This window comes from Prionailurus bengalensis, chromosome E2 (genome assembly GCF_016509475.1).
Source record: "Prionailurus bengalensis isolate Pbe53 chromosome E2, Fcat_Pben_1.1_paternal_pri, whole genome shotgun sequence".
Lineage (NCBI taxonomy): Eukaryota > Metazoa > Chordata > Mammalia > Carnivora > Felidae > Prionailurus > Prionailurus bengalensis.
Genome location: NC_057352.1, coordinates 46,960,212 through 46,983,704, shown reverse-complemented (window position 1 = coordinate 46,983,704; position 23,493 = coordinate 46,960,212). Strand labels below are relative to the sequence as shown.

General features: G+C 45.3%; 1 protein-coding gene and 1 long non-coding RNA gene across 4 annotated transcripts in view; one reads left to right on the top strand and one right to left on the bottom strand.

The window, feature by feature from the left end:
- Positions 1-295: 295 nt before the first annotated feature.
- ZFHX3 (zinc finger homeobox 3) overlaps positions 296-23,493 on the bottom strand; it is a 238,902-nt gene continuing 215,704 nt past the window's right edge. For 2 of the 3 annotated variants that reach the window (XM_043599555.1, XM_043599556.1), the window contains exons 8-10: positions 16,682-16,784; positions 10,023-15,455; positions 296-6,275 (exon numbers count right to left, since the gene is read on the bottom strand). In XM_043599555.1, the coding sequence (XP_043455490.1) occupies positions 4,609-6,275; positions 10,023-15,455; positions 16,682-16,784 (7,203 nt within the window). In that variant the 3' untranslated portion in view covers positions 296-4,608. Of the gene's footprint in view, positions 6,276-8,548; positions 8,686-10,022; positions 15,456-16,681; positions 16,785-23,493 lie in introns of all 3 variants that reach the window. The other variant, XR_006300156.1, reaches the window with a different exon arrangement.
- LOC122494409 lies at positions 4,680-8,142 on the top strand. Its single transcript, XR_006300157.1, has 3 exons — positions 4,680-4,795; positions 5,114-5,265; positions 7,231-8,142. It is a non-coding gene; the product is annotated as an uncharacterized LOC122494409 (long non-coding RNA).

The following is a 23,493-nucleotide window of genomic DNA, read 5'->3' as shown; positions in this document are numbered from 1 at the left end:
ACACAGACACATACACACACAGTTAGGGTTCTCAAGGGTCAGATAATTATCCAAGCTGTCAGGCTTACCTTCTCAGTGAAAGAAGTTACTCAGCATCATGGCCAAAACTTGCTGCACTTTCATGAGCACCAGGAGATGGGAAATACAAGGACACTTAAAAATACCAAGGAGCTTGTGTACCTTGGAATAAGTACATGCAACCTCAAGATACTGTTCATCTGTACACTCTCTGCCAGTCATCAGTCTCTTTATCACTCATGCACGCACACAAAATCTGATGACATAAGACAAGAACTTTTGCTCATATTTTTTTTAATGTATCACAATGAGCAGGAAACATACTTGATGAAATATTTTCAAAGGAGTATATTCAATTACCATCTACAATCAACTTAACTATGACAACAAAGTTTTTGTGACAAATTTTTTTTTCAGTTTGAAAGTTCCATGTGGTTCTGTTTGTTAGTCTCCATGTATTTTGGTACAGTTCGAGATCAGCATTGTTACAGTAACAAAAAAGCTAACAAGACTACATTATAGAAAAACACCAAGAACATCATTTTTGGTTTCACTTGCTCTATTTTTTTTTTTGTTTTTTTGTTTTTTGTTTTTTGTACATTGCAAAGGCTGTTCATATACCTCTTCACCTCAGGGTCACGTTCATTTATGCTTTCTTTCCTACCCAAACTTGCCCCCATCCCTCCCCCCCCCCCAGAAAGTAAACAAACAAAAAAACTAGTCAAAGCTTTGTTTCACAGTGGGCAGTATCTCAGCGCCAACAAACAACCAACTCAATTTATGCTTCTATTTAAAATGTTTTAATTTATTTAAAAAAAATATATGTCCATGAATATCAAGTGCACTGGCTTGGGTCACTGCCTCTCTCTCCTGCAACTTCCTGCCATGCCTGATAAACTCAGGTTTAAACACATGCCGTCTGTTTTACTTTATTTTCAATCATGTAAAACTTTGGCCACATTCATTTCTTTAAATAGCTTTTAATTAAAAAAAAAACTTCCTAGATTTATTAAACTTTTCTGTGTGTGTGTGTGTGTGTGTGTGTGTGTGTGTGTATTTCCTTCTTAAGTTTCTTTTTGGAAAGATGGAGGAAGGATGGTTGAAATAAGTTCCATTTGGTGGGTTCATATGGTGCTATGGCTGAATGGTGTGTAGTGCCAACCCACACTTTGGAATATTTGGAAAAAAAGAACAACCAAAGTATGAAGTGTCAATAGAGGTGAAGAACTAATTTAAAAAGTGAGTTGAGATATCCTATTCAGCTACCTACTATGCAACAGACAGGAGTTAAACTCTCCTAGTGAGACCAATCTAAACAGTTGAGCATTGTAGTGAATTCATGCTTTGTAAATGGTACCGGTCACAGCCAAAGTGGATGTCAACCCACAAACATCTAACTAGCTCATACTTGACCTCTAATTGTCACCATCACTGACTGCTTTGCTACTTCTGAGTTAATGTGGAGAATTATTTTTTAAATGAACATATATGTGGATGGTAGAGTTGTAGAGGAAAGCATTGAGTGTGCAACCCACTCCAGGATGAAACAATCACATAACCCCTCTGAGAAACACTGGTGGGTGGAAGCATGCTTAGCCAATCTACCCAACCACTCGCTGTTACCAAATACACCCACAGGTCAAGGCATGGCATAACAAAACACTGACAGTCACTCTGCCTCACAGAGGGAGGATGGCATAGTAGCTCAAAAAACAAAACAAAAAACAAACAAAAAAAAAACCATTGTGGAGGGGGGTAGCAAAATTTCAAGGAAATGAACTTAAAGTTGAGGGAGGAGGAAAAGGGATAGAAATTGCACTATTACCAAGCAATATCATTTTTGAAAACAAAGTTTTCAGAAAAAACCTAGCAGAATTTGACAGGTAAAGCTAGTGTTAAATTGTTAACTGGTATCACATAGAGAACCCAAAACAAAAACAATTTTTTTTATCTATATGATACAGACACAGAGTAACATACAACAGTTAAATGGCAAAAAATATATATATATTTCATAGAGTTACAAACAAGATAAAATAATGGAAAACAAAAAACTGTACAACTTTAAAATTTAAAAATGTTCATCTCAAACACAGGGAGAAATACAAGAATTCTTGTTAAAAGAAAACAGTTTGTTAAAACAGCAAATGTTTTTGTGTACTTGTTTTTGACACCTTATGCTACAACTGGATACTGGTATGAATAGTTAGATGGTACTCTTTAGTATTTCTACTTAAAAAATTAAAAAAAAAAGGAATTTGCACTGTGCATCAGCCTAGTTAGAAATATGTACAACAGTTCAGGATCTACTCTTTCATTAAATCAAAAACAAATTCATAAAAATAAAATAGTCCCGGCTAAAAAAGATAAAGAGAAAAAAGAAAAAAAGAAATCCATTTTCAGATCTTGGAATGCTCCAGTCTTTTGCAAAGTCGTTGAGTGGCTTCAGCACTGGGGAAAGAAGCCCGAAAGGTGACCAATGGAACCTGCATTCACAGTCTTCAAAGTTCCCTTTTGAAACATAAGGAAGAGAATGAAGGGGAAAAGGATTTCACACTTTTGGGGTAAGGGGAGATTGTTTCTGTTGATGTTTGGCTATGAAAGTGAAACAGCAAAGCATCTATTTGTCTCCAAAATCTACGTTTTAGCAGCACAAAGTTTTCCTTTCAAAGTTCAGACCGTTGTTTTAAGATGAGAAAGGGTGTATGTTACGTTGTGTTATGTGTTACAGGAATACAGATATTAACATAAATACAAGTGCCTCGCATACGGTTCCTTTTTTGCTCTTTGTACATTGCTATCTGCTTCTTTGTTGGCTGCACTCTGGATCACTCGCCGCTCAGACTGCCTAACACAAGGACAAAACTTTGAAGTAAAAAAATGTGTCTTTTGGTATATGGAATTGTCATTAACAGCTGCCTCTCTGCTTGCAGAAGAAGCACATAACAACCTGGGAATCTTTTGTTTTTACTCTTTCTTTTATTAAACTAAGTCTTGTTTGTTTAAATCAGAAACAAATTCTCAAGTAACAAGAACCCTTTCCCTTTTTTCTGCATCAGCAGTGAAAGGGTGTGTCTTTGGATTTTATTTAAAGCATGAAATTTCTTTTTCTGAGAGGAAAGAAAACAAAAACAAAACCCCTAACCAAAAACTTTTTTAGAAAGAAAAGCATACAGCCCAATTACACAAACCGAAACAAATGCTTTAGTTTAAGAAAAGAATATGTGAAGCATCTACCAAACAAGGAGGAAAAGAAGGGATAAAAGGGAAAGCTAAAGAGGAAGGATAAATAAACAATAAATGGCACAAGGCTTACAGACATAGGTAACTAGAATTATATGCCTTTAAAAAGTTTCAACTCCCCAACCAAAAATAATCTGTGAGGATCCTAATGACCCCTAGAACCTTTTGAAATTCTTTAGTTTTATAAAATAATTCTGTAGCTCCCTCGAAGAAATGAAGGCAGCTACCTTAAGTGGGAGATTATAGGGTGGGAGGAGGAAGGAGAAAGTGGAATTAAGGGACAAAGGGGAGAAAAGCTTAGGCGAATCAACGGATTGCAATCTATCTGCTAGGAATGAACAAGACAACATCAAATGAGGAGCTGTCAGCTGGACCATACAAAAAGCTAAATGTACACAAAAGGTTTTTTTTTTCCTTTTAAATCTACCATACTGCTTCAGTTCATTTCCAATGCAACAATCTACTCAACACCAAAAATGGTCATATCTATCATAAATACAGAAAGTCAGTTTTTAAAACTTATTTTTTTAAGCTACAAGTCCTCAACACTCTGTGTGTGGGTTTTTTTTTTTTTTTCTGAAAGTGGGAGTGCTTAACTTTTCCCCTTGAAATTGGCTTCAGCAGAAAAGCTATCCTTTAAATCCCCAGAAAGCTAAAGCAGTTCACATTGTTTTTCTCGAATACTTTCTGCCCGTTTTTAAATTAACAAAAAAAATCTTTTCTGGAACAAAAGAAAAACTGAAAAAATAATATATTATAAAACAATGATTCTGAAAACAGAACAAAGTGTGAGCGATTGACCTGAGAATAAAAAGACATTACATTTCTTTTTTTCTTTTAGCAAGCCATTGGTATCTGAATGCTAAGATAGCAAGAAATTTAAAACTGTAACAAGGTGGACTGCTTTCCCATACAGTGCATGCCGGGCTCCTCTGTGCTATCAACATGGGGCGTTTATTGAAAAGAGGGCAAATATACAAGGGGTTTAAGCTCCAAAGACATTAGGGAGGCCCTGCGGACTTCTGTTTCCCAGACCAATAGTACCTTCAAAAGGACACAATGTAACAGGGTTAAGGTGGTTTTTTTGTTGTTGTTTTTTTTTTGTTGTTTTTTGTTTTTTTTTTAATATTGAAAGAAAAAAGAAAAGACAAGAATGTAAAATCACCGGCATAGATAGGTATATGGGAAAACAACCCACGCTTTTTCTTTTTTTTCTTTTTTTTTTCTTTTTTTTTTTTTTTTTTTGGTTAGAAGCTTTGGAATTGCAGTTAGTCTATTTTTGAAATTGGTTTGTTATTAATCTTTTTTATTTAAATTCATTTGTTTGTTATTGTTCATCTTCAAAGCTTACAATCTGAAGGTGTCCGTTCCTACACTGGTCAGACCACTGTCCTTGGGGCAGCTGGGGTCTTTGGGACCCTCCACCGGGCTCGCCGGTCCGTCGGACTTTTGGCTGAGATCCGTGTCAGACTCCTCCGAATAGTCGTCTGTTGGCATCGAGGGCTGAACCCCTGAGGTGCTGCATGAACTTGAGGTAACCGTTGAAGATGAGGAGAGAGGAGGAAAAGAAGGGGGCTTCGCGGCCGAAGCCCGGGAGACCACTTGCGGCCAAGACTTCCTGGAGGCGTGGGGGGAAGCGGAGGACGAGGAGGGGGCGGCGGCCGACGGGGGAGGGGGGCTGTCGTTTGAGTGAGCGGCAGACTGCGAGGTAGATGCGGTGCTAGGATCGGGGAAGCAGGCAGAGTGAGGTAATAAACTAGGGTGCTCTTTGGCGTTTCTTGCTGCTCTCGTGATTGTTCTGTGTTTGTGCAAGGCCGACTCGAGATGTTGACTCAGAGCTTCCTCCCCACAGAGCGCGCTCTCGCACGCCAGGCAGTGGTACGAGCCGCCGCCGCCACCGCCGCCACCGCTGCCGCCGCCACTGCCGCCGCCGCCCGTGGGGACGTGAAGCACCATCTCTTGCAGGTTCACCACAGACTGGCCGAAGAAGCAGAGGGACTTCAGGTGACTCCTTGCCGCCTCCTCGTCACCGAAGCCCGCCTGGCACTTGCGGCAGACCAACTTGTACTGCACCTTTGGAACAATGAAGGGGTCATAGAGGGAGTCCGCACTTTTGCTTTCTGCTTCTGGCTCTTCGGGGGGTTTCGGCAGGAGGGGGGACACCTCACGGGGTGCGTTTTTCTGCTCTTCTGGTTTGGGGGATTCTTTGGCAGGGTCTTTGTCTGGGGAAGCAGCCCCCTGGGGGACTGGGGTTTGGCTTGCTTTGGGCTGCTGCTGCACTTTTTGCTGCTGCTGCTGCTGCTGCAGTTGCCGCTGCTGCTGCTGCTGGATCGCCTCCTGCAGACTCTGCTGGTATTGCTGGTACTGCTGCAGTAGGGAGCCCGGGGACAGCCCCATCAGGGCCTGCGACAGTGCAGGGCTGTAGGGGAACAGGCCTTCCATGCCATACATAGGCTGCAGGTACCCGCTCTGCAGGGCGCCGGGGATCTGGGGGGCATAGTAAGGAGAGAAGCCTGGTACAAAGTAAGGAAGGAACTGGCTCGTGAGCAACGCTGTGGGGTCCGAAGTCAAGGCTGCCTGCAGGGCCTGCAGCTGCGCAGGGTCCACTGCATACTCCATGGCGGGCAGCGGGGCTGAGATCGTGGCTGTGGCCGCTGTGGGGGCCTCTCCTTTCTCCTTCTTGGGGACAGGGAGGGGCTCCCCTTTCCCTTTGTGTGCCTTTTCCTTCTCCTTGACCTTCTCACTGTCTTTGTCCTTGCGCTGCTGTTGCTGCTGTTGGGGTGGGAGCTGTGGTGCAGGTGGTGGCTGGGCTGCGGGCGGCGGCGGCTGCACCTGTAGCTGCTGCTGGGGTTGGGGGGGTTGCTGAGGGGCCATCGCCATGGTGGCTTGTGCTGGGGTCGGGGAGCTCAGCGATGCTGAGGACGGTTTATTTGGTAATCCAGATGTGGGGAGGCCAGGGGAAGGAACTGTTGTGCTGGGCAGACCCATCAAGTTCGGTTTAGGAGACGTTAAAGCTGAAACAAACAGAACCACATGTCAGTCGGGGGTGGTGAGGCTGAAGCTCAAGATGTCTTATTTGTGTCACTGGCACAAAGTCTGAGATCTCAAGGTTTAAATCCTAAAGATCCTCTCAGAACCACCATTTTCAATAGAGGTTTCTCACCTTGTATTCTGATCAGTACCTGACCCTGAATCAGCTCCCCGATTTTCCCTTTCAGCTAAACAACTTCTAACACCTTCCTACCACAAGTGCCACACCCACTAATTCATATTTTCTTTGGTGAGTTCCCCAAACCAGCTGGTTCCAGCTGGGACCCATTTGAACCAAAGGCCTTCGTGAAAGCTCCACAGAAATAATATAGCTAAGTGACCACACCAGAAGTTGTACAGGAGAGAGGAAAAGAAGAGAGCAAAAGCAAGAAACCTGGCCCAAGCCCATAGCCCATGTGAACAAACACATGTTCCTCTCTGACCTCCATTGCTGTAGCAGAATGGGCATGTTAAGAGGGCAAAGAGAAGAGCTATGGGAAGAACTAAAAACAATCCATTTAGGGAAAAACGGTCCCATTACCTTGGTTCAGCTACTCTGCTTTAACAAATCTTTTGAAAAATGTAACCATCTATGAATAGGATTCTGGAATTTGCTGGAAAAATGGAGCATGCGGTCTTCCTACTCATTTGAATGACATGTACAAAGGCTGCAGTTGCTTGAGAAACCAGCCACAGGGAGAGGAGAAAAGCAGTATCAGAAATGGTAGGGCCCAAAATGTTGGTCCCACCGCTTCCTAAGACATGGCAACCTAGCCCTGCTTGTGAGTAGGAAAGGTCTTTGACCATGTCACCAGGCCCACATGGGTTACAGCCCCATCCACAGTCACACTCTACCTGTGAAGCCTTCCCCCAACCCAGAACCAAATATCCTCCCTCACCCATAGTTCTCTCCTGGTTTGAGTCTGTCTTTTGTTCCAGGGTGATGGAAGACAACACTGCTACTGGTACATCAAGGTGGTGGTAGAAGAGGACAGCATTGTGAGGAAGGGAGACCAGGTGTGCTGAATGAGGAGATGCTGAGAAGAATTCACAGGCAGTGGACCTCAGATCATTACATTCAGCACACTTCAGAAACTAGATGGTATTCATCCCTTTGCTTCAGAGCGTACCACAGGTAAAATTAAACCCACAGCTGCTCACTATTTCATCTGGACCAACCTAGGATTGGGTGTTCTATAGCACAACATGGGCCTTGTAAGAAAAAAACACACGGAAGTGCACACCTGGGTGAAGACGATGTTGACTTCACAGTGGGGCAGCATGTAAAAACTTTCAAATTTCAGACGAAGAGGACAAGGTTGCCTCAAGCTGTCAATCCCAGAAAAAGATCCATTAATGTTTGGAAAGCCAAGGAAGATGCTTCCCTCAGTTTTGTGGAATAGCATTAATCTATTCTTTCAGAACAGCAGAAAGGGATGACTGAAATTAAGTCATCCAGTTTCCTCAATGCACAGAAGGGACTGAAACCAGAGAGATATGTGTGACTCAGAAAAACCCCGTAAAGGTTCACTGGTTAAACTGGCACCAACAAGATGGAGAGCAAATGGATTATGAAGTCGACAACTTAGGACGCAGCTCTTTCTGTCTACTTACAGGCAACAGGCCTGCTCCAAGTTTTAGGTTGGAGTCAGAGCCAAAAGATCAGCAAGGCAATGCAAAAACAGCTAGAGATTTCCTATCTCTATGGCATCAGGCTTTCAGGAGAAGGATCCAGGTTAGAAAGCCTAATGTAACTAATATATCTTGAATAGAAGAGAAAGAATTTTAAGGATCATTTACGGAACGCTTGCTATATTTACCAAGCTCTGCTAAATATATTCTCAGAATAATTCTGTGGCCTCATTTTTTGCTCATCTGTAAGATTAGAACCAAGCAAGGCCCTTCATCCCCCTGGTACTTGTCACCCAACTCTGGAGTCAAACTGATGCAGTATGGATTATGTTTGACACAGAGCTGCTGTGTGGCCTTACGCCAATTAACTATGCAGAACCTCAGCCTTCTACAATAGATTGTTGTAGGGACTAAATGAAAGGTCATTTGGAAACAGCTTACCATTGGGCCTGACATATAAATACAAGTTTGTTCCCCCATTCCAGATCCAGTGCTCCTGGGAGCTGTGGTACAGTTAGGTGGTGGTAACTGGGACACACCTGGCTGCCTCTAATAATTAACAGCATATTTTTCTATCTTGAGTCCACTCTTAGTGGTCATAACCTGAGCAGCACTAAACATATACCTGTTGACTGACTGGCTCATATTGAGTGTTGTGGAAGGAGCACATAGCACTGGGAGCCTGGAGGCCTGGGTGGGAGCTCTGGCTCCTACCCTAGCTTGCTGAATGGTCTTGACCTCTCTGGCCCTCAGTTTTCTCATCTGTAAAACAAGGGGAATAGATCAGACATTCTGATTCTAATTTTTTTCACATTATTACGAAACGTTGGGCCATCCCAAGCCCTTCTGCCAAGGTCCTAGGCTGCAAGGGTAATTCAGTGCCTCGACACTTCCCATAGCTTGATTCTTGGCTTATATAGTATAACTCTGCGACATTAGTATAACTCTGCGGCATTACTTGCTAACAAACATAAGCAATGAGTTACACATCTTAATGCTTTCGCTTTTTCAACCCCTGGGAACAGGGACACGTTTTGAAGGCAAGGAGGCACTCTGAAGGGCTCTCCGTTGGTAAAGGTCCACTGGTCAATGTAGGCCATGGGGGAAACTTGCTGACTTGTGCCTAAGTTTCACAGGATCCTGGAGGTCCAATTTAGGAAAGAGAGCTGGCTCCAGAGAAGACAGGTGAGGACAAAGGAGGAGGAACAAGAGAGGGGCGCAAACTATCAAACTCCCTATTAAGGAGAAAAATAAGAGTACCAAGTATATGTGTGAATTAGGGGACTTTGGGGAGCAAAGAAAGAGAGATGGGCAAAAGGAAATGAAGGGGTGACTGAAGACCCCTAAAAATGACCATTAATGTTTTTTTGTCTCTCTGGAAGATTCAGAACCATATTGCCCAATAGGGGATTCCTGGCCAGTGCATTCGAGTACAAAGGGAGTCTCATTAGGAACTGATAGAGCCACTGTCGTTCTGGCTAGATAAGACGACCAGGAGTAAGGATCCATATATAAGAGCTTCTTCCTGATAGCAGTTCTGCCAGAACAGCTCTCTAAAAATGGGCAGGAACCACAGGTAAGGATAAGGACTTGATTTAAATTTTCTTGAACCAGTTTCCAAAGGGCACAATTCAGAATTAGCTAGGATACTCAAATGTCTTCTATTTTCAACAAATATCTACAAGGCAGTGGCATTTTCACAAAGACTGACTGGAAGGGTTTAGGATGAAAACCTCTTTCTTGAAAATACCTCAGGATTTAGGATGCCAGGACCCTCAAGTTCTTCACTATGGCACACACCCTGGTGGTGCTACTCAACACAGGAAATAAGAATGATTTCAGAGAAGACTGTTCCTACCGGGGGGGGGGGGGGGGGTGTGGTTCCCATCCCTGAGATTGGGACATCATAGAACCATGTACACCACAGCACTAGGGAGACTCAATGAAGGGGACCAGAAGTTTTGTTGCTGTTAGAGAAGTAGAAAGGGAAGCTTTTTCCTATCTGCCCAACATTCTTAGGGTTTGGGTGGTAGCCACAGAACAAAATACTAATGGGGCAGCTATTTAATGCTGTAAGAATCACCTAGAGCAGAACCCACCTGTGTTGGATGGAGTAAAGCCCGGCAAAGAGGGGCTGTTGAGGCTGGGGAGCAACACAGGAGGAATGCCCTGGAGCGTGGGATATGCTGTAGGAAGGTTGAGAGCCTGAAGAGGGGCATTGTCAAACATCCCTTGCTGCTGAGCTGCCAGTCCAAGGACCTCATTGGCCTTTTTAATCCGGTCCAACTCTTGTTGAGCCATCAACTGACGTACAGTGGCTGGGTCAAAGTATTCTTTCTCCTTGTCCAACTGGCTTCCAATGGTGTCTTTAACTTTGGAGATATGCTGTTGGGAAAAGATATGGTCACGTACAGACAGCCTAGCGCTGTACTTGATGCCACACAAAGTGCACTCTGTTTTCGGTCCCTCGTAACTTGTTTGGTTTATACCAAAATGCTTGGCCATGCTTAACTTGGACTTCTTTTCTTTTGCCCGGGCATTCTGGAACCAGACCTGAACAACTCTCTTTGGCAGTCCAATATCATTGCCCAGGACCTCACACTCTAGCATGGTGGGTGTCCTGTAGTCATTAAAGCATGACTTGAGGACTTTGAGCTGCAGATTGGTCATCTGAGTGCGAAAACGTTTCTGCCCTGGCCGATCCCCACTGTCTCCAGATTTGCCTGCTGACCCACTTGCACCAGGACTCGGGGAGCAGGGGTCTGCAAGGCTTGAGGTTTCACTATAGTCCACTGTACCTTCATTGTCATATTCCTTGCTGTAAAAGCTTGGGGCTGGACTGACCAGACCTGATGACAACCGATCTTCATACTCAGACATTGCCATCATGGCCGCTTTGGTCAACCCTTCATTGGGTGCGGAGGAGGATTTGGTTTCAGTTGCTATTCCCGTTGCACTGTCATTATCTGCATTGCCCTCGTCTCCTGTAGTGGTATCTGTGATTGCTGTGTTGACAGAGGAACAGTCGTCATTGTCCAGCTTGGTTTGGTCAAAGTTTAGATTAACTGAGGACATGGAGGGGCTTTCAAAGTCTTCAATCCCTTCCACCTTGATGGAAGAAGGGCTAAGAAGAGTTCTGGGAGACAACTCCATGGTTTTACTCACAGGTGAGAGGGGCACACCTTGGCCATCACTACTGCTTGGGGGTAGGTGGGAAAAGCTGGTTCCATCAAAAATATCTCCTTTCATCTGAAGTCCCCCATCACAGTCTAGGAGCATTGCAGACAGAGTAAGGTTGTAGCCAGCTCTCTTGGCTTCATGCCAATGACGGGACCGGATATGAGCCTCAAGGGCAGTCTTGGCTTTGAAGAGTGCTCTGCAAAAGGGGCATCTCCTATGGGCCTGGGCTGGGCCCACAGCCCGGAACTGTCCTTTCCGTTCCCGGGCTCGGGTATTCTGAAACCAGACTTGTACCACACGTTTCTTTAAGCCCACCTCATGCGCAATGTGATCCAACATCTTTCGAGTTGGATTGGAGTCTAATAGATACTTTTGGTACAGTATTTCTAGCTGTTCTGGTGTAATAGTTGTCCTCAAACGCTTGTCTCTCTGAGGTTCTTCTCCTCCTGTCCCACTGTCATTTTCTCCAGGGCTTGCACTGGCCTTTTCCTCCAGCTTCCTCTTCAGAGTGTTCATTGTGGAGGTCGGAGTTGAAGGAGAAGTGGCCGAGCTGGCTGGAATCTGAGGTATGGCCCCAGAGAGCAGCTGGCTTGCCAGGAGTGGGTTACTAGGGTCAAACAGCATGAAAGGCATATCCAGTGACCTGTCCAAAAACTGGGGGTGGATGAACTGATTCTGTGCACTCAGAAAATGAAGCTGCTGATGCTCCTGCCAGTGCTCAAACGATGGAAATGCCAACTTACATTGGTCACACTGGTAGGGGATTAGCTGAGGAGGTAGGTTTGCCAACTGTTGAGGAGTCGACGTGTGGAGGGGCTTGAGGGGCAGGTGGGAGAGCTGGGAAGGACTGGGGCTTGACTGGGGTAAGGGGCACTGAGGTGGGGGTGCTTGTGGAGGAGGCTGTGGCAACGCAGCAGGGGAAGTGAGCTGGGGGAGCTTTTGCTGGGCTGTGTTTGTCTTCTGCTCAGGCTGGTCTTGCTGCTGCAGCTCTGCCTTTGGTTGTCCTTGCTTTTCTTGGGTTTGGTTTGGCTGTGCACTGGGAGGTTCAGCCTGCTTTGGTTTCTCATCACTCGCCTCTGTTTTTGAACTAAAAGTGGCCAGTTCATCAGCCTCTGCCGTGAGCTGTAAGAAAGCAGAGGAGGCTGTGTTGGCTGATGATGCTGGGGCGCTGTATGCCTGTGAGGGCATTGGGGTGCTGCAGGAGGAGCTGGTGGGTGTCAGGATTTCCATGGCATCCATGGAATCCTCATTTTGGCTGTCATCCTGCCCCTCCTCATCCTCATCTTTGTAACACAGCTTCTTCTGATGCTTGATGAGATCAAAGATGCGCTGAAACACCAGGCTACATTTTTTGCACTGGTAGTTCAAGTTGCTTGTTCGAATATACCTATCGTTTGTAAGCTCGCGCCGCTCTCCATCTTTGCCCTCCCCCTGATTCTCATAATTTTTCCTGGCCTTCTGTCGGGCATTTTGAAACCACACCACTATGACTCGGGTTGGAAGGTTCAGTAAATTAGAGAGTTGCTCAAATTCATCATCCTTTGGGTAAGCATTGGCATCAAAGAAATCCTGTAGGACTCTTAGTTGGTAATCTGTAAACCTTGTTCTTGAAGACCTCTTGCTTCCCCAGTACTCCTGCTTCTGCGGTTCCGGAGAAGGGGGCCGGGAGTCAATCTTGAGCTCCTCCAGGCTGGTGATAGGAGGATTGCTAAAGTTGTAAGGGGAATCCTTGTTACGCTGCCTCTCTTTGAAGAGGGTGTTTCTGAACCAGTGCTTGATCACCTTCTGGGGCAACCCAGACTTGTCTGCCATTTCTTTGATCTGCTCTTCACTGGGGGAGTTGTTAATGTCAAAATACTGTCGCAGGACCCGGAGCTGGTCATCTGTGATTCTGGTGCGAGGCCTCTTGTTCTGTTGCTGGAGCAGGCTTGGATTGAGCTGATGCTGGTACAGCTGGGCCAGGTCCGCAGGCAGAGGCTCCACAGGTCCAAGTTGAGGGGGAAGCTGAGCCGGCAAGGTCTGCAGTGGCATCGTCTGCATCATCAGCGGGGAGAAGATGGGCAGCTCCATGGGCATGGAGAGCTGGGTGAGTGGCACAGATGGCTGGGTTGGTGCGATCGTCGGTGAAGTGATGGGCGGGGCCGATGCAGGGATGGCTGGCGTGGAAACTGGCTGAGGCGGTGCTGCGGGAAGTGGGGGTGGAGGAGGGGGTGGGGGAGGTGGTGGTGGGGGCTCCGGGGTCTGGGGCCTCAGGGGGTACAGTTTATCGTAGTGCTCTCGGTACTGTTTAGCAAATCTCTCTAACTGTTTAAAGGGAAAGTAGTTTTGGTGAACGTGCTCTTGATGACTCTTTAAAATCAAGATGTTAGAAAACAACTTGCCACAGGAGTCACACTCCAGCTTTTCCAGGTTCTCTCCCTGCTCAGTCTTCCCATTCTTCTTCTGCACCTTCTGTTTGTTCTCGTTGTACTGAATGACCAGCTCAAAGCCAAAGTTCTCCAGTAAGGCCTTGGTGGCGTTCCCTCTCGCATCTGAGGCGATGCGCGGAGGGAGCATGGAAGGCTCGGAACTACCTGCCGGTGCCAACTCTTTCTTCTCTTTAGCCTTCAAGGCATCCGGCAGCGATTCCTTGGGTGCTGGGTTGCCCTCTCCCACCTCAGCACTGTCCCTCTCTCTCTGGCTTTCTTTTTCCTTTTCTTTGACGATCAGTTTGTTTTTCTTTTCGGGGTGCTGGCTTGGCTGCAGAAGGGCCGAGTGACTCTGGGACAGAGACAATTGGCTTTGCTGCTGCTGCTGTAGGATCTGCTGGTGGCTCTGCGATGGGATCTGAACCTGAGCCTTCAGATCATCCAGCAGGCCCGGGCCCGTCCCCGTCAGCGTCAGTGCCCCGCTGGTCACTGGCAAGCTCACCTCAGGGTTGAGCTGGAACTCTGCACTGGGGATGTAGAAGGGGAAGAGGAGATGCTGCTGCTGCTGGAGCTGCAGCAGGGTCTCTGTGGTCATGGGGAAGTGAGGAAGGAGGGTGGGGTTGAACAGCTGAGACTGGATCAGGGCAGCCTGCTGCTGCAGCTCCTGCTGCAAGTGAGCTTGAACTTGAGCCTGGGCCTGGGCCAGTGTCTGTGCTTGTTGTTGCTGCTGCTGCTGTTGCTGCTGCCTGGATGCAATCATATCTGCTAGCTTCTTCCGATTCGCCTCCTTGGGCTCTGAAGGGGAAGTGATATTGGCACCGATGGGATTCCCCAGGGGCGGCATCCCTACGCTCTCAGCGGGCACTTGGCTCAGTAAGTTGGAGCTCGGAGCGATGCCAGCACTGCTTGGATTGGTGGTGGTAAAGGTGTTACTGCCACTGGTGCTCACAGGACTTGGGGTGGAGGAGCTCAGGGAGACACTGCTGCTATTCCCAGTCCCATTGCTATTGCCACTTGCAGCCTCCAACTTGGCTGCTCGGGCCTTGGTTTGATGCAACACAGACCTCATGTGGATCTCCAAAGTGGAACTCTGGCTATAGGCCACATTACAAGTGTTACACTTGAAAGGTTTGTTGTCTGGGCTGCTGGTGGGTTCGGGCTGACCAGTTGCCGACTCTTGAAGGGCTCTCTTTAACTTATGCAGGTGGGAGACAGAATTGTAGTGCACTAACAGGATATTTTTTTGAGTGAAGGATTCCTTGCAGACGGTACACTTGTAAGGGCGAGAGGGGTCTAGAAATTTTTCCATGGTGAAGTTGGGGCCTTTCCTGAAAGGTAGAGCTCTCTTTGGCTCTGAGCCTGAGTCTTCTTGTACCGACCCAGAGTCACTGCCTGTTGGGCTCTGTTTATCTTCCAAATCACTCTCTTCCTCCTTGTCTTCCTCAACAATTATGGTGTGGTCCTCGGCCAGGGTAGGGTCTCCCATTGCCAGGAGGTCCCCGTTGGCCAGAAGGCCACCATAAAGCTGTTGGATGTCGGCCTCACTCAACTCCAGGTGGCTTGTCTCAAGGTGTTTTTTCAGAGCCTGGAAAGTTCGGAAACTGCGCTGACAAAGACAGCACATGGTGGCAGCTCTGATCACGTGGTACTGAGAATGGAGCTGGAGCTTTTCAATGGTCTTGAAAGCCAGGCTGCATTGATTACAGCGATACTTGTACACATGGCGATCTGACACAGGCAGCTGAGGCCGCTTGGCATGAACCTCATTGAAGTGGGTCTGAAGAGTGGCAGAAGTTTTGAAAACCTGGTTGCACCCCTTCTTCCAGCACAGGAAGCCTGAATCTTCTCTCACAGCCCCTGGGTCAGCAGGAGAAGGTTTCAAATCTCCACTGTGCTCTGTGCTTACAGAGGGCAAGATGTTCTTTCCCAAATCCTCTGAGGTTTCTGTAAAAAATAAATAAATACATACCAATCCCAATGATAAAGAAAGCTTTCTTTCAAAGATGGCTCCTAGAGCTATCTACCTAGCAAGTCCTCACAAATAGAATCTTCTCATAAAGGAAATACCCAATCAGAACACAGACTGTCTCCATACAGCTCCTGCAAAGAGTACATATTATAAGCAAGTGCACACGAACAGAGGGGAATAAAAGGAAATACAAAAGTTTCACTCATAATAGGAATGGATTGTATCATAGATCTCTTATACAACATTCAGTTGCTTGACTCAGCATCTTGAATTTCTCAAGCATGGGTTTGAAGGTTACTGATCTTAGACTGGATTCCCCTTTTACATAGACCTGAACTGTAGAATATGTGCATTAATGCCATCCTAGGTTGGGGGAATTTAAGATAACTGCTGTCCCATTGTAATACAAGAAATTTTGGAATATTACTTTTGACTGTCACCTCTATTTACATTCAAGTGGCCAACTATTAAAAGATGTAACAATTTTTTTTACACCCATACATATTCTGACCCTTTATTTAAAAAAGTCAGCTGTCTACCTTCTAATATGGAAAAATCACAAGGGAGGAAGTGGGCCAGCCAATAATGTGGCTGAAGTCTTCCCAACTTAAATCTTAGGTGCTGACAAGAGGTGAAAAATGTAGGAGAGCCTCATAAATGGAGGTCTAATGATCCATCTAGCTTGGAACCACCATGGGCACCAACATCCATGTCTAAAAAAACGTTCTTTCCAAATGCACCTCTACACTGGGTCCTAAAGCAATCCCAGAAGACTCAAAGAACTTCGTGCAAAGGAAGCTCCTCAACAGACAACAAATCGAGTGCCCCAAAATCACTCACGGGGGCCAAAACTCCCTAATAATTAAGTCCTCAGAGAACAAATGCTGAACGGCTTAGAATGGCGAGTCATGCATGGGTCTATTGACTGAGTCTCTGGTTGTTTACTTCCTCAATGTATGGTCTAAGGGGACATGTGTCCACCAAAATCCCACTGGTTCTCACCTGATTTTCTCTCACTTTAAACAATTTGAACAGTGTACAATTACATTCCAGGAGTCAGAGTATAAGTGCCCCTCATCTCTTGATCAATTACATTAACCTTAGGAGTATTGTAAAGGATTCTTGGCACTCTTGCTCAGTGAAAATTTTGACCCAATATGTCATTTTCTTTGCATTTCTAGGGGTCAAAAATGACACTAACCAGGCTGCTTTCCTGCCTCCTCCAGATTGGAGTTCCCGTCTCGATCTGGAACAGCTGCTGGGAGGAACATGCTGCTGGGCATCACCATCTCAGGGGTGGTCACCTGAGAAATAAGAGGCAGAGAAATGAGGAGAGTCAAATGGAGAGGAAAGAGACACAAAACAGGGAAATGTGTAAAAATTATTTAATAAGCAAAATTAGCCTTCACCAGTGTAAAGCTGGAAGTGTCACTTTTCATAGCTCACTGAAGATTCATGTTTATTAGACAAAGCTCACATCAGTCAAAAGTGTTTCTACGGTTACATTCTGGACATAATTAGCAGTGCACACTTGAAGAATAATCTTATTATTAATATTTTTCCTTTATGCAGAATTTTGACTTTGATCACTGACAATGTTTTGTCATGGGCTGTGAAACTTCTTGTGCAACCAATTAGGTAGATAAGTTGAAAGGCCCACCTTAAGCTGCTGAAAACATAATAAGGGCCCTAATTAAATCATACCTAGTAAAGTACACTGTAATCTTGAAGCAGGGAGCATTGTAGTACTGTTTTCAAAATGTATTCAGGCAAGAAGAGGAGGGGAATGAGAGCGAAGGAAAGGGTAAGAAGAAGAGAACAGAACAAAGAGAAGGCTAAGGACACGCAGACACATTGGCAGATCCTCCAGGAAACAACATTTTGTAACCCTTTAGAAGCTAGATCAAGTGCAAACGAGCATTTCTTATGACTCACTTCAGCCAGGATTTGCTTTGGAGTCTTTGCTCGAGGTACTCAGAATCATTGGGAAGCTCTGGCCAGTGTCCCAGCCACACAGGGTGCTTTGCACAGCATTCTATACCAGGGCAGCACCACCTTGACCGTGGCTATTGTTTACTAATATAGCAATTGCAGAATCAGCCTGGATCAAAAGAGCTGTAATTTTAGATCAGATCCTCAGACACTTCTCTAGGCTTCTCTGCCATCTGGCTGGAAGTTTGTCTACATAAGTTATCATTTACCCGACATTAATGTGATAAGCAGCCCTCAAATCCAACGTAAGGATAAAACGTTCTTGATTTAAACAGAATATCCCTTTGCCTGCTACAGGGTGGAAAGGTAGTAGGCGAAGATATTGCTACATGAATTAGAAATTATCTCCTGTTTGATGACAGCCTAAGAAATGAGCTGAACAGAAACTGGAGTCACACCCCTAGCCTTTCTACATGGCGTCCAGCCCTACCTGAAGGAGTTATCTTCCCATGAAACACAGGTATCTCAGGATCTTTACTTGCTGTTGCAAAGACTGGAACACCTATATTACTGTTCAAAATTAAATATTTTAAATAAATTATTAATTTTTTAACGGTTTAAAGATCCTGGCCTTGCTCAAAATAGCTGCTGACATGTTCCCTAGAAACATTGTGACAGGCTCCAGTCCTAGGGGAAACCCACACAACGGTCCCCATAAACACCAAAAAGGGAACACCTCAATACCTTTCGGGGTACTAGAATAATTTCAGCAGTTCAGATGCTGATAAGGTGCAGAAATTAAGCAACAGGCGCTACGGAGAAGGGTTCTGAGAAAGCTCACGTTTATGAAGAGCAGGTGCAAGGCAGGTGAATGTGCGTGACACAGAATTCCTGCTCCCAGACATCTGCACCCTCACACAAAGCTCGTCGGCAGCTGGTTAAGGCTAGCTGTTGATGAATCGTTAGGAATGGAGCAGAGATTGCCAAACTCATTCCATCTATTTTCTTTTTAATAGAAAGCATTTCTGACCAGTGTGGTTGGGGAGTCCAGCGGGAATCCAAGAAGTGAAAGGTCACCGATTAATTTATAGTCTTCAGCCAAGGGGGAGCACGAGGTTGGGGGCAAGAGGGGGAGAAAGGGAAAGGAAAAAAGACTCCCCCCCACCTCCTTTCTCGGTTGTAGCTGCAGGATCAGTCCTTTCCAGGGATCTTTAGGAATTATGAAAAATGAATCATGAGAAATAAAAAAAAAAAAGCCCTACAGAGTAAAAAAGAATAAAATTATCTAACACCTCAGCTGCACATCATTATAGAAAACTGTGGGCTTTTTATACGCATTACAGTAAGGCAGACATCCCCTCTAACAGACTCAGTACGACGGATCAGTAATTGTTTTCATACACTTTAATTAGAAAAACTCAGATGGCTATGAATAATAATGGAAAAGAGAGACTTTTGCACTTGAAAGGTTGAAGTCAATCAAGTGTGAATGACGGCAAAAAAGAAAAAAAAAAGACACCAATTCATCAGCCCTCTGTTGTCTCGCCGCGACTTTAATCATAATTCCTGATTGGGATTCAAGAAGGCAGTAAGCAGAGGTTCTTTGTCTGCCTTCACCTTCCATCAATTAACTCTTCCCGAAATATAATCATCAACCTCACATGCTCCTCTGCATCTTAATCTGGGCCTCCAAACCTGTAAGTCTTGCCCCATATGTGTTTAAGTAATTACTTTTATCTACCTGCATCTTCTCATCTGTAGTGTCCTCAAATTCTCTGGGGGGGAAAAAGATTTGGTATATAAAATTTTGATGGGCAAGAAATTCCCAGGAGGCAAAGAGGAATCTCCCTAAAGGGAATCCTGAGGATCTAGAAAGTCTGGTGGGGTGTATCTGCACATATGTCTCAACACAGAGATGGAGAATGGAAGCCTCCTTCCTGCACAGGCTACTGGAGGGCCCCAAGGCAGCCCTCAGACACTAAAGTTTCTGTGCCTTTGTTCACTTGTCTCTCTCCTCCTGCTTTCCAGAGCTTCTCACTCAAACTCTGCATGCTTTTTTTGTAAAGAGCCATAAATACAGTCCTGCCAACAGCTCACTGAGGAAAAGGAGAGTTGGCCAAAGGCAGAGTTCCTTCGACATCTCCCTTGGCATCCCCCTCACCCCCTTGTTTTCTGGTCCTCTATGACTACCAAGTGGCGTGGAAGGTTCAGACTCTCCTAGCCACACCTCTGATGGGTAGCTGAAAGTCACTGGGAAAGGCAGTCCCTCAGGTGTGCTGAGCACTGTTCTGTGAAGACCGTCCCTTTCGCTAGGTGCACTGGAGCATGTAGGTGTGTGAGAGGACACAACCTGACTGCAGCATAACCAGAACCATCCCAGATGTGCCCAAACCTCAGACAGCCTCAAATAACAGGATGGCACCACCTTCCCCTGCAGAGAAAACACATGCATGCATATGCTATATGCTCTCTTTCCTCCCTCCCTCCCTCCCTCCAATCTCCCTCTTCCTACTTCCACTCCAGATTCAAAAGCCAAACGAAAAGTTTCAGGTTTGGCCAGATGACAACACAATTGGTACAAACAACTATACTTTCTCCATGTCACTATTCCATCCATGTAGATTGATTTTTCTCATAATCTATACATCCATCAACACTGAATATGTTAAATTATGTCCCAAATACTCTATGTATACAGGGGACCAGAGACTATTAAAACAGACTTTTTTTTTTTAGGTTATAGTATTTCACTGATAGATTTTGTGTGTGTGTGTTTTTAAATAATTTACTGTCAACTTAGCTAACATACTTTTAGCCTGGCCTTGGCCATGCAACAGGCAATTCCATGGTAATCTTCTAGATACCACATACGTTCCTGAGAGTCTTCAGAGTTGATGGGAATGCAGGAAAACATCACCTTTGGAACTGAGGTAGTGACAGAAAAGTGGCTGTGAAATCTTAAGTAAATAGGTCTCATATATACAAGAGAAATATGGAGTTCTGCTCTGATGCCAGAAATCTTGAAGTTGAGGCAATTCTCATAAACAACAATAGAAATAAAAGAGTTGCACACTGACACTGAAAGTCTTCAAGCTTAAGCAATTTCAAAACAACTTAGTTGTTGAGAAAGAAGGGCCTCAAGTGACTCTGCTTACCCATCCATTTGACCATCATTCACTAGATATCGTACAGGGTCCCTGTATTGCATGCCTGTTAAGATATGGTGAGACAAAGTCCCTGTGCCCAAGAAGCTCACAGGCCAGAATAAATAACCTTTCAGAGATCATAACCTTAGAAAATATGAGGAAGGCTGCAGATGCCTAAAAACATACTTTCACACAGAAACTACTACAGATAATTTCAGAAAATCACAGGCTCCCTAGAGAAAAATCCATGGACTCAAGTTAACTGTCCTTGAACTACTAGGAGAGGTGACATGGATTCATAAATACCTAGTTCCCACTTCTGTTTGGCTCACCATTGTTTCGGATTATGACTTGATTCTTTTCAAAGCCCCAAGGACACTCCTTATAAAACCCAGAGGGTTGGATGTGGGTCTGGCTGCCACTATGACATTTGGGAGGGACCACCGGTGTTTATTGTTTCTCGGTAGAAGAAGCTAGAGTTATAAGGAGCTCTCTCGCTTCCTGCTTTCTCCAGATCATGGATGTGGAATGGCCAAATAAAGCACCCTGAACAGCCAAGGGGTATATACCATGCTAAGTTCTCATGGGACTATCCATGCAAATTTACCACTCAAGGCCACCTTGTCTGACTTAGACCAATACAACCAACGTGTTCCACACGCTGGAAAGCAAAGATACTATCCCTACACCCTTGCCATTGCTCACCTAAGTAGGGGATCTTTCTAAAAGGTGCACTACTCCAAGCGAAAAAATACGTTTGACAAAACCTAGACTCCTAAGGAACCCTCAAATCTTTCACTTTTCAGTAAAAATCATTAGAATGAACCACCTCAGATAGGAGAAGGCAGGAAAGCCTCAGACACAGGCATTCCTGATGCAGACCTGGCCAGTCTCCACATTCTTGTAAGTAAGGAACTGCTTCTGTTAATACTGAAGTTCAAACCCAGATGTTTCGGGAGCTCAGCATTCTAGCTAGTGGCATGTCTGCAGGCTGCAGTGGGACTCAGGCTGCTCACTGCTCCTGCACCGGCCACCACGGGAGCCTGTCCACTGGTCTCTGCACTTCTGCAGCCAGCAATCCAGAGCACCTCCTGGCAGCAGGGCTTCAGAATTGTTCTCCTTTCCTTTACTCCCTCCCAAATGTGCCAAGCTGGGCACTGGCCCACAGAGGCTAGAGGGCCTTCTTTCTCTCTCTTTCTTGTTTCCTTTCTAAATTGTTTTCTATGTGGTTGTCTATCTTTGTGTGTGTGTGTGTGTGTGTGTGTGAACCTAAAACTCATGAGGAAAAACTGTAGGGCCATGTTCACATTCATGTGGGCCAGAAAATAACATAGCCATAACCAGAGTTTAAAAAACTAAGAATAAGAAAGACAAAAATAAAAAGGTGACTAGAAGAACAGGAAACACAGGAATAGTTAACACACACACAGGGTGACAGAAAAGAAAGTTGAGAAGGAGAATGGATTGGAGAGAAAAGCTTCATTAGACTCACAGAGGCAAGCAGTGGCAGTATACCAAGGTCACTTCTAATTTAGACCATCTAATTGGCAAACAGGCTCCAAATGGCTATCATCTCACAGGGCTTGGAATTAATGAAGCCCGATTATTTTCATTACCTTCCTCTGAGATAGAGACAAAGTGAGAGAGCTGGTACCCAAGCAGGTGCAAAAGCCCCAGGGCTAGTGGCCACCCGCCGCCCCAGTTAGCGGGGGGGCAGACAGCAAGCCTGCCCCAGAGGCCCATAGATGCACAGGGAGAAAAGAAGTCACAGTACACAAACTATTGCTCCTGAGTGGGGGGTGCAGAGGGCAGGGGAGGCAGGAAGGGAGGAGAGAGAAAAATGGGGTGCAGGGCCAGGAGCACAGAAGGGAAACCTGTGCACAAACAGAAAATACTGGATAACTAAGAACTACCAAAGGGAGATAAGATGAAGAGCTAGAGAAAAAGAAGTTCCTGGGCTGCTCAGGAGCCTATCCCCATCTCCACTATGAGGTCATATTGTGGTAAGGGACAAAGGAACAAAAACAATTTCCCCATATCAATGCTCCAGGAGCCCAGTGGTGTGTCCTGTTACTTAGAAGGACAGTGATCAATTAGCATAAGAGTATTGAAATGCATAGTAGGTGGTCTTTCCCATTCTTATGGAGGGGCCAGGAACATGTCCCCCCTCAGCCTCAACCCTCCTTCCCCCAAAAGAGTAGGAAAAGGAGGGTACAGAACAGGAGCTCCTACATCCCCTCCACCAATTTGAAATCTCTACCTTCTCTGTAAATAGGTGAGAGTTCTGTGGAGCCAACACTGGTAGCAGCCTGCTCGGTCAGGTCTGGAGGGGCACTTGTCTCAAAACCCTTAGGCTTTATAGATTTGCTTCTTTGATATGACGTGTATAAAAACACTCTTTGGAGGTCTGTTTCCAATAGGCCAAGCAGAATGAAGTGCTGCGGGTGCAGTTTCCATAGTGGAGAACCAGAGCTGCGATTGTTCCCAGTGGAGAATATTTTCAAGCCCCTTCATCGGTAAGGAGAAGGGGGCCCATGGAAGACACAGATATGAGATGCAGAGCATAAGCAAGCAGCTGTTACCATAGCAACAGACATATTAGACACTGCAGGTTCCTGAAAGCTGTCTGATAAGGTATTATTAAATGAAGCCTCCTCAAAACACTCTCCATTTACAACTGAACGGAAAGACATTGTGTAGAAAGTAATCTATTTCCATTTATCAGGGTGAAATTTACTTTTAGAAGAACTGAAACCCAATTCAAGCCAAATCTTGTGACCTTGGACCCAGACAGCAGAAAATGTTTATCCGAATTTATAGCTTTAGATACCCGAGACATACCCAACGTCTATCAAGAATTGTCTGTGTGGTAGATTTTGCCAGCTTTTCCTATTCTACAGCCAACTGCAGCTAATAGTCAAACCATTTGACAAGG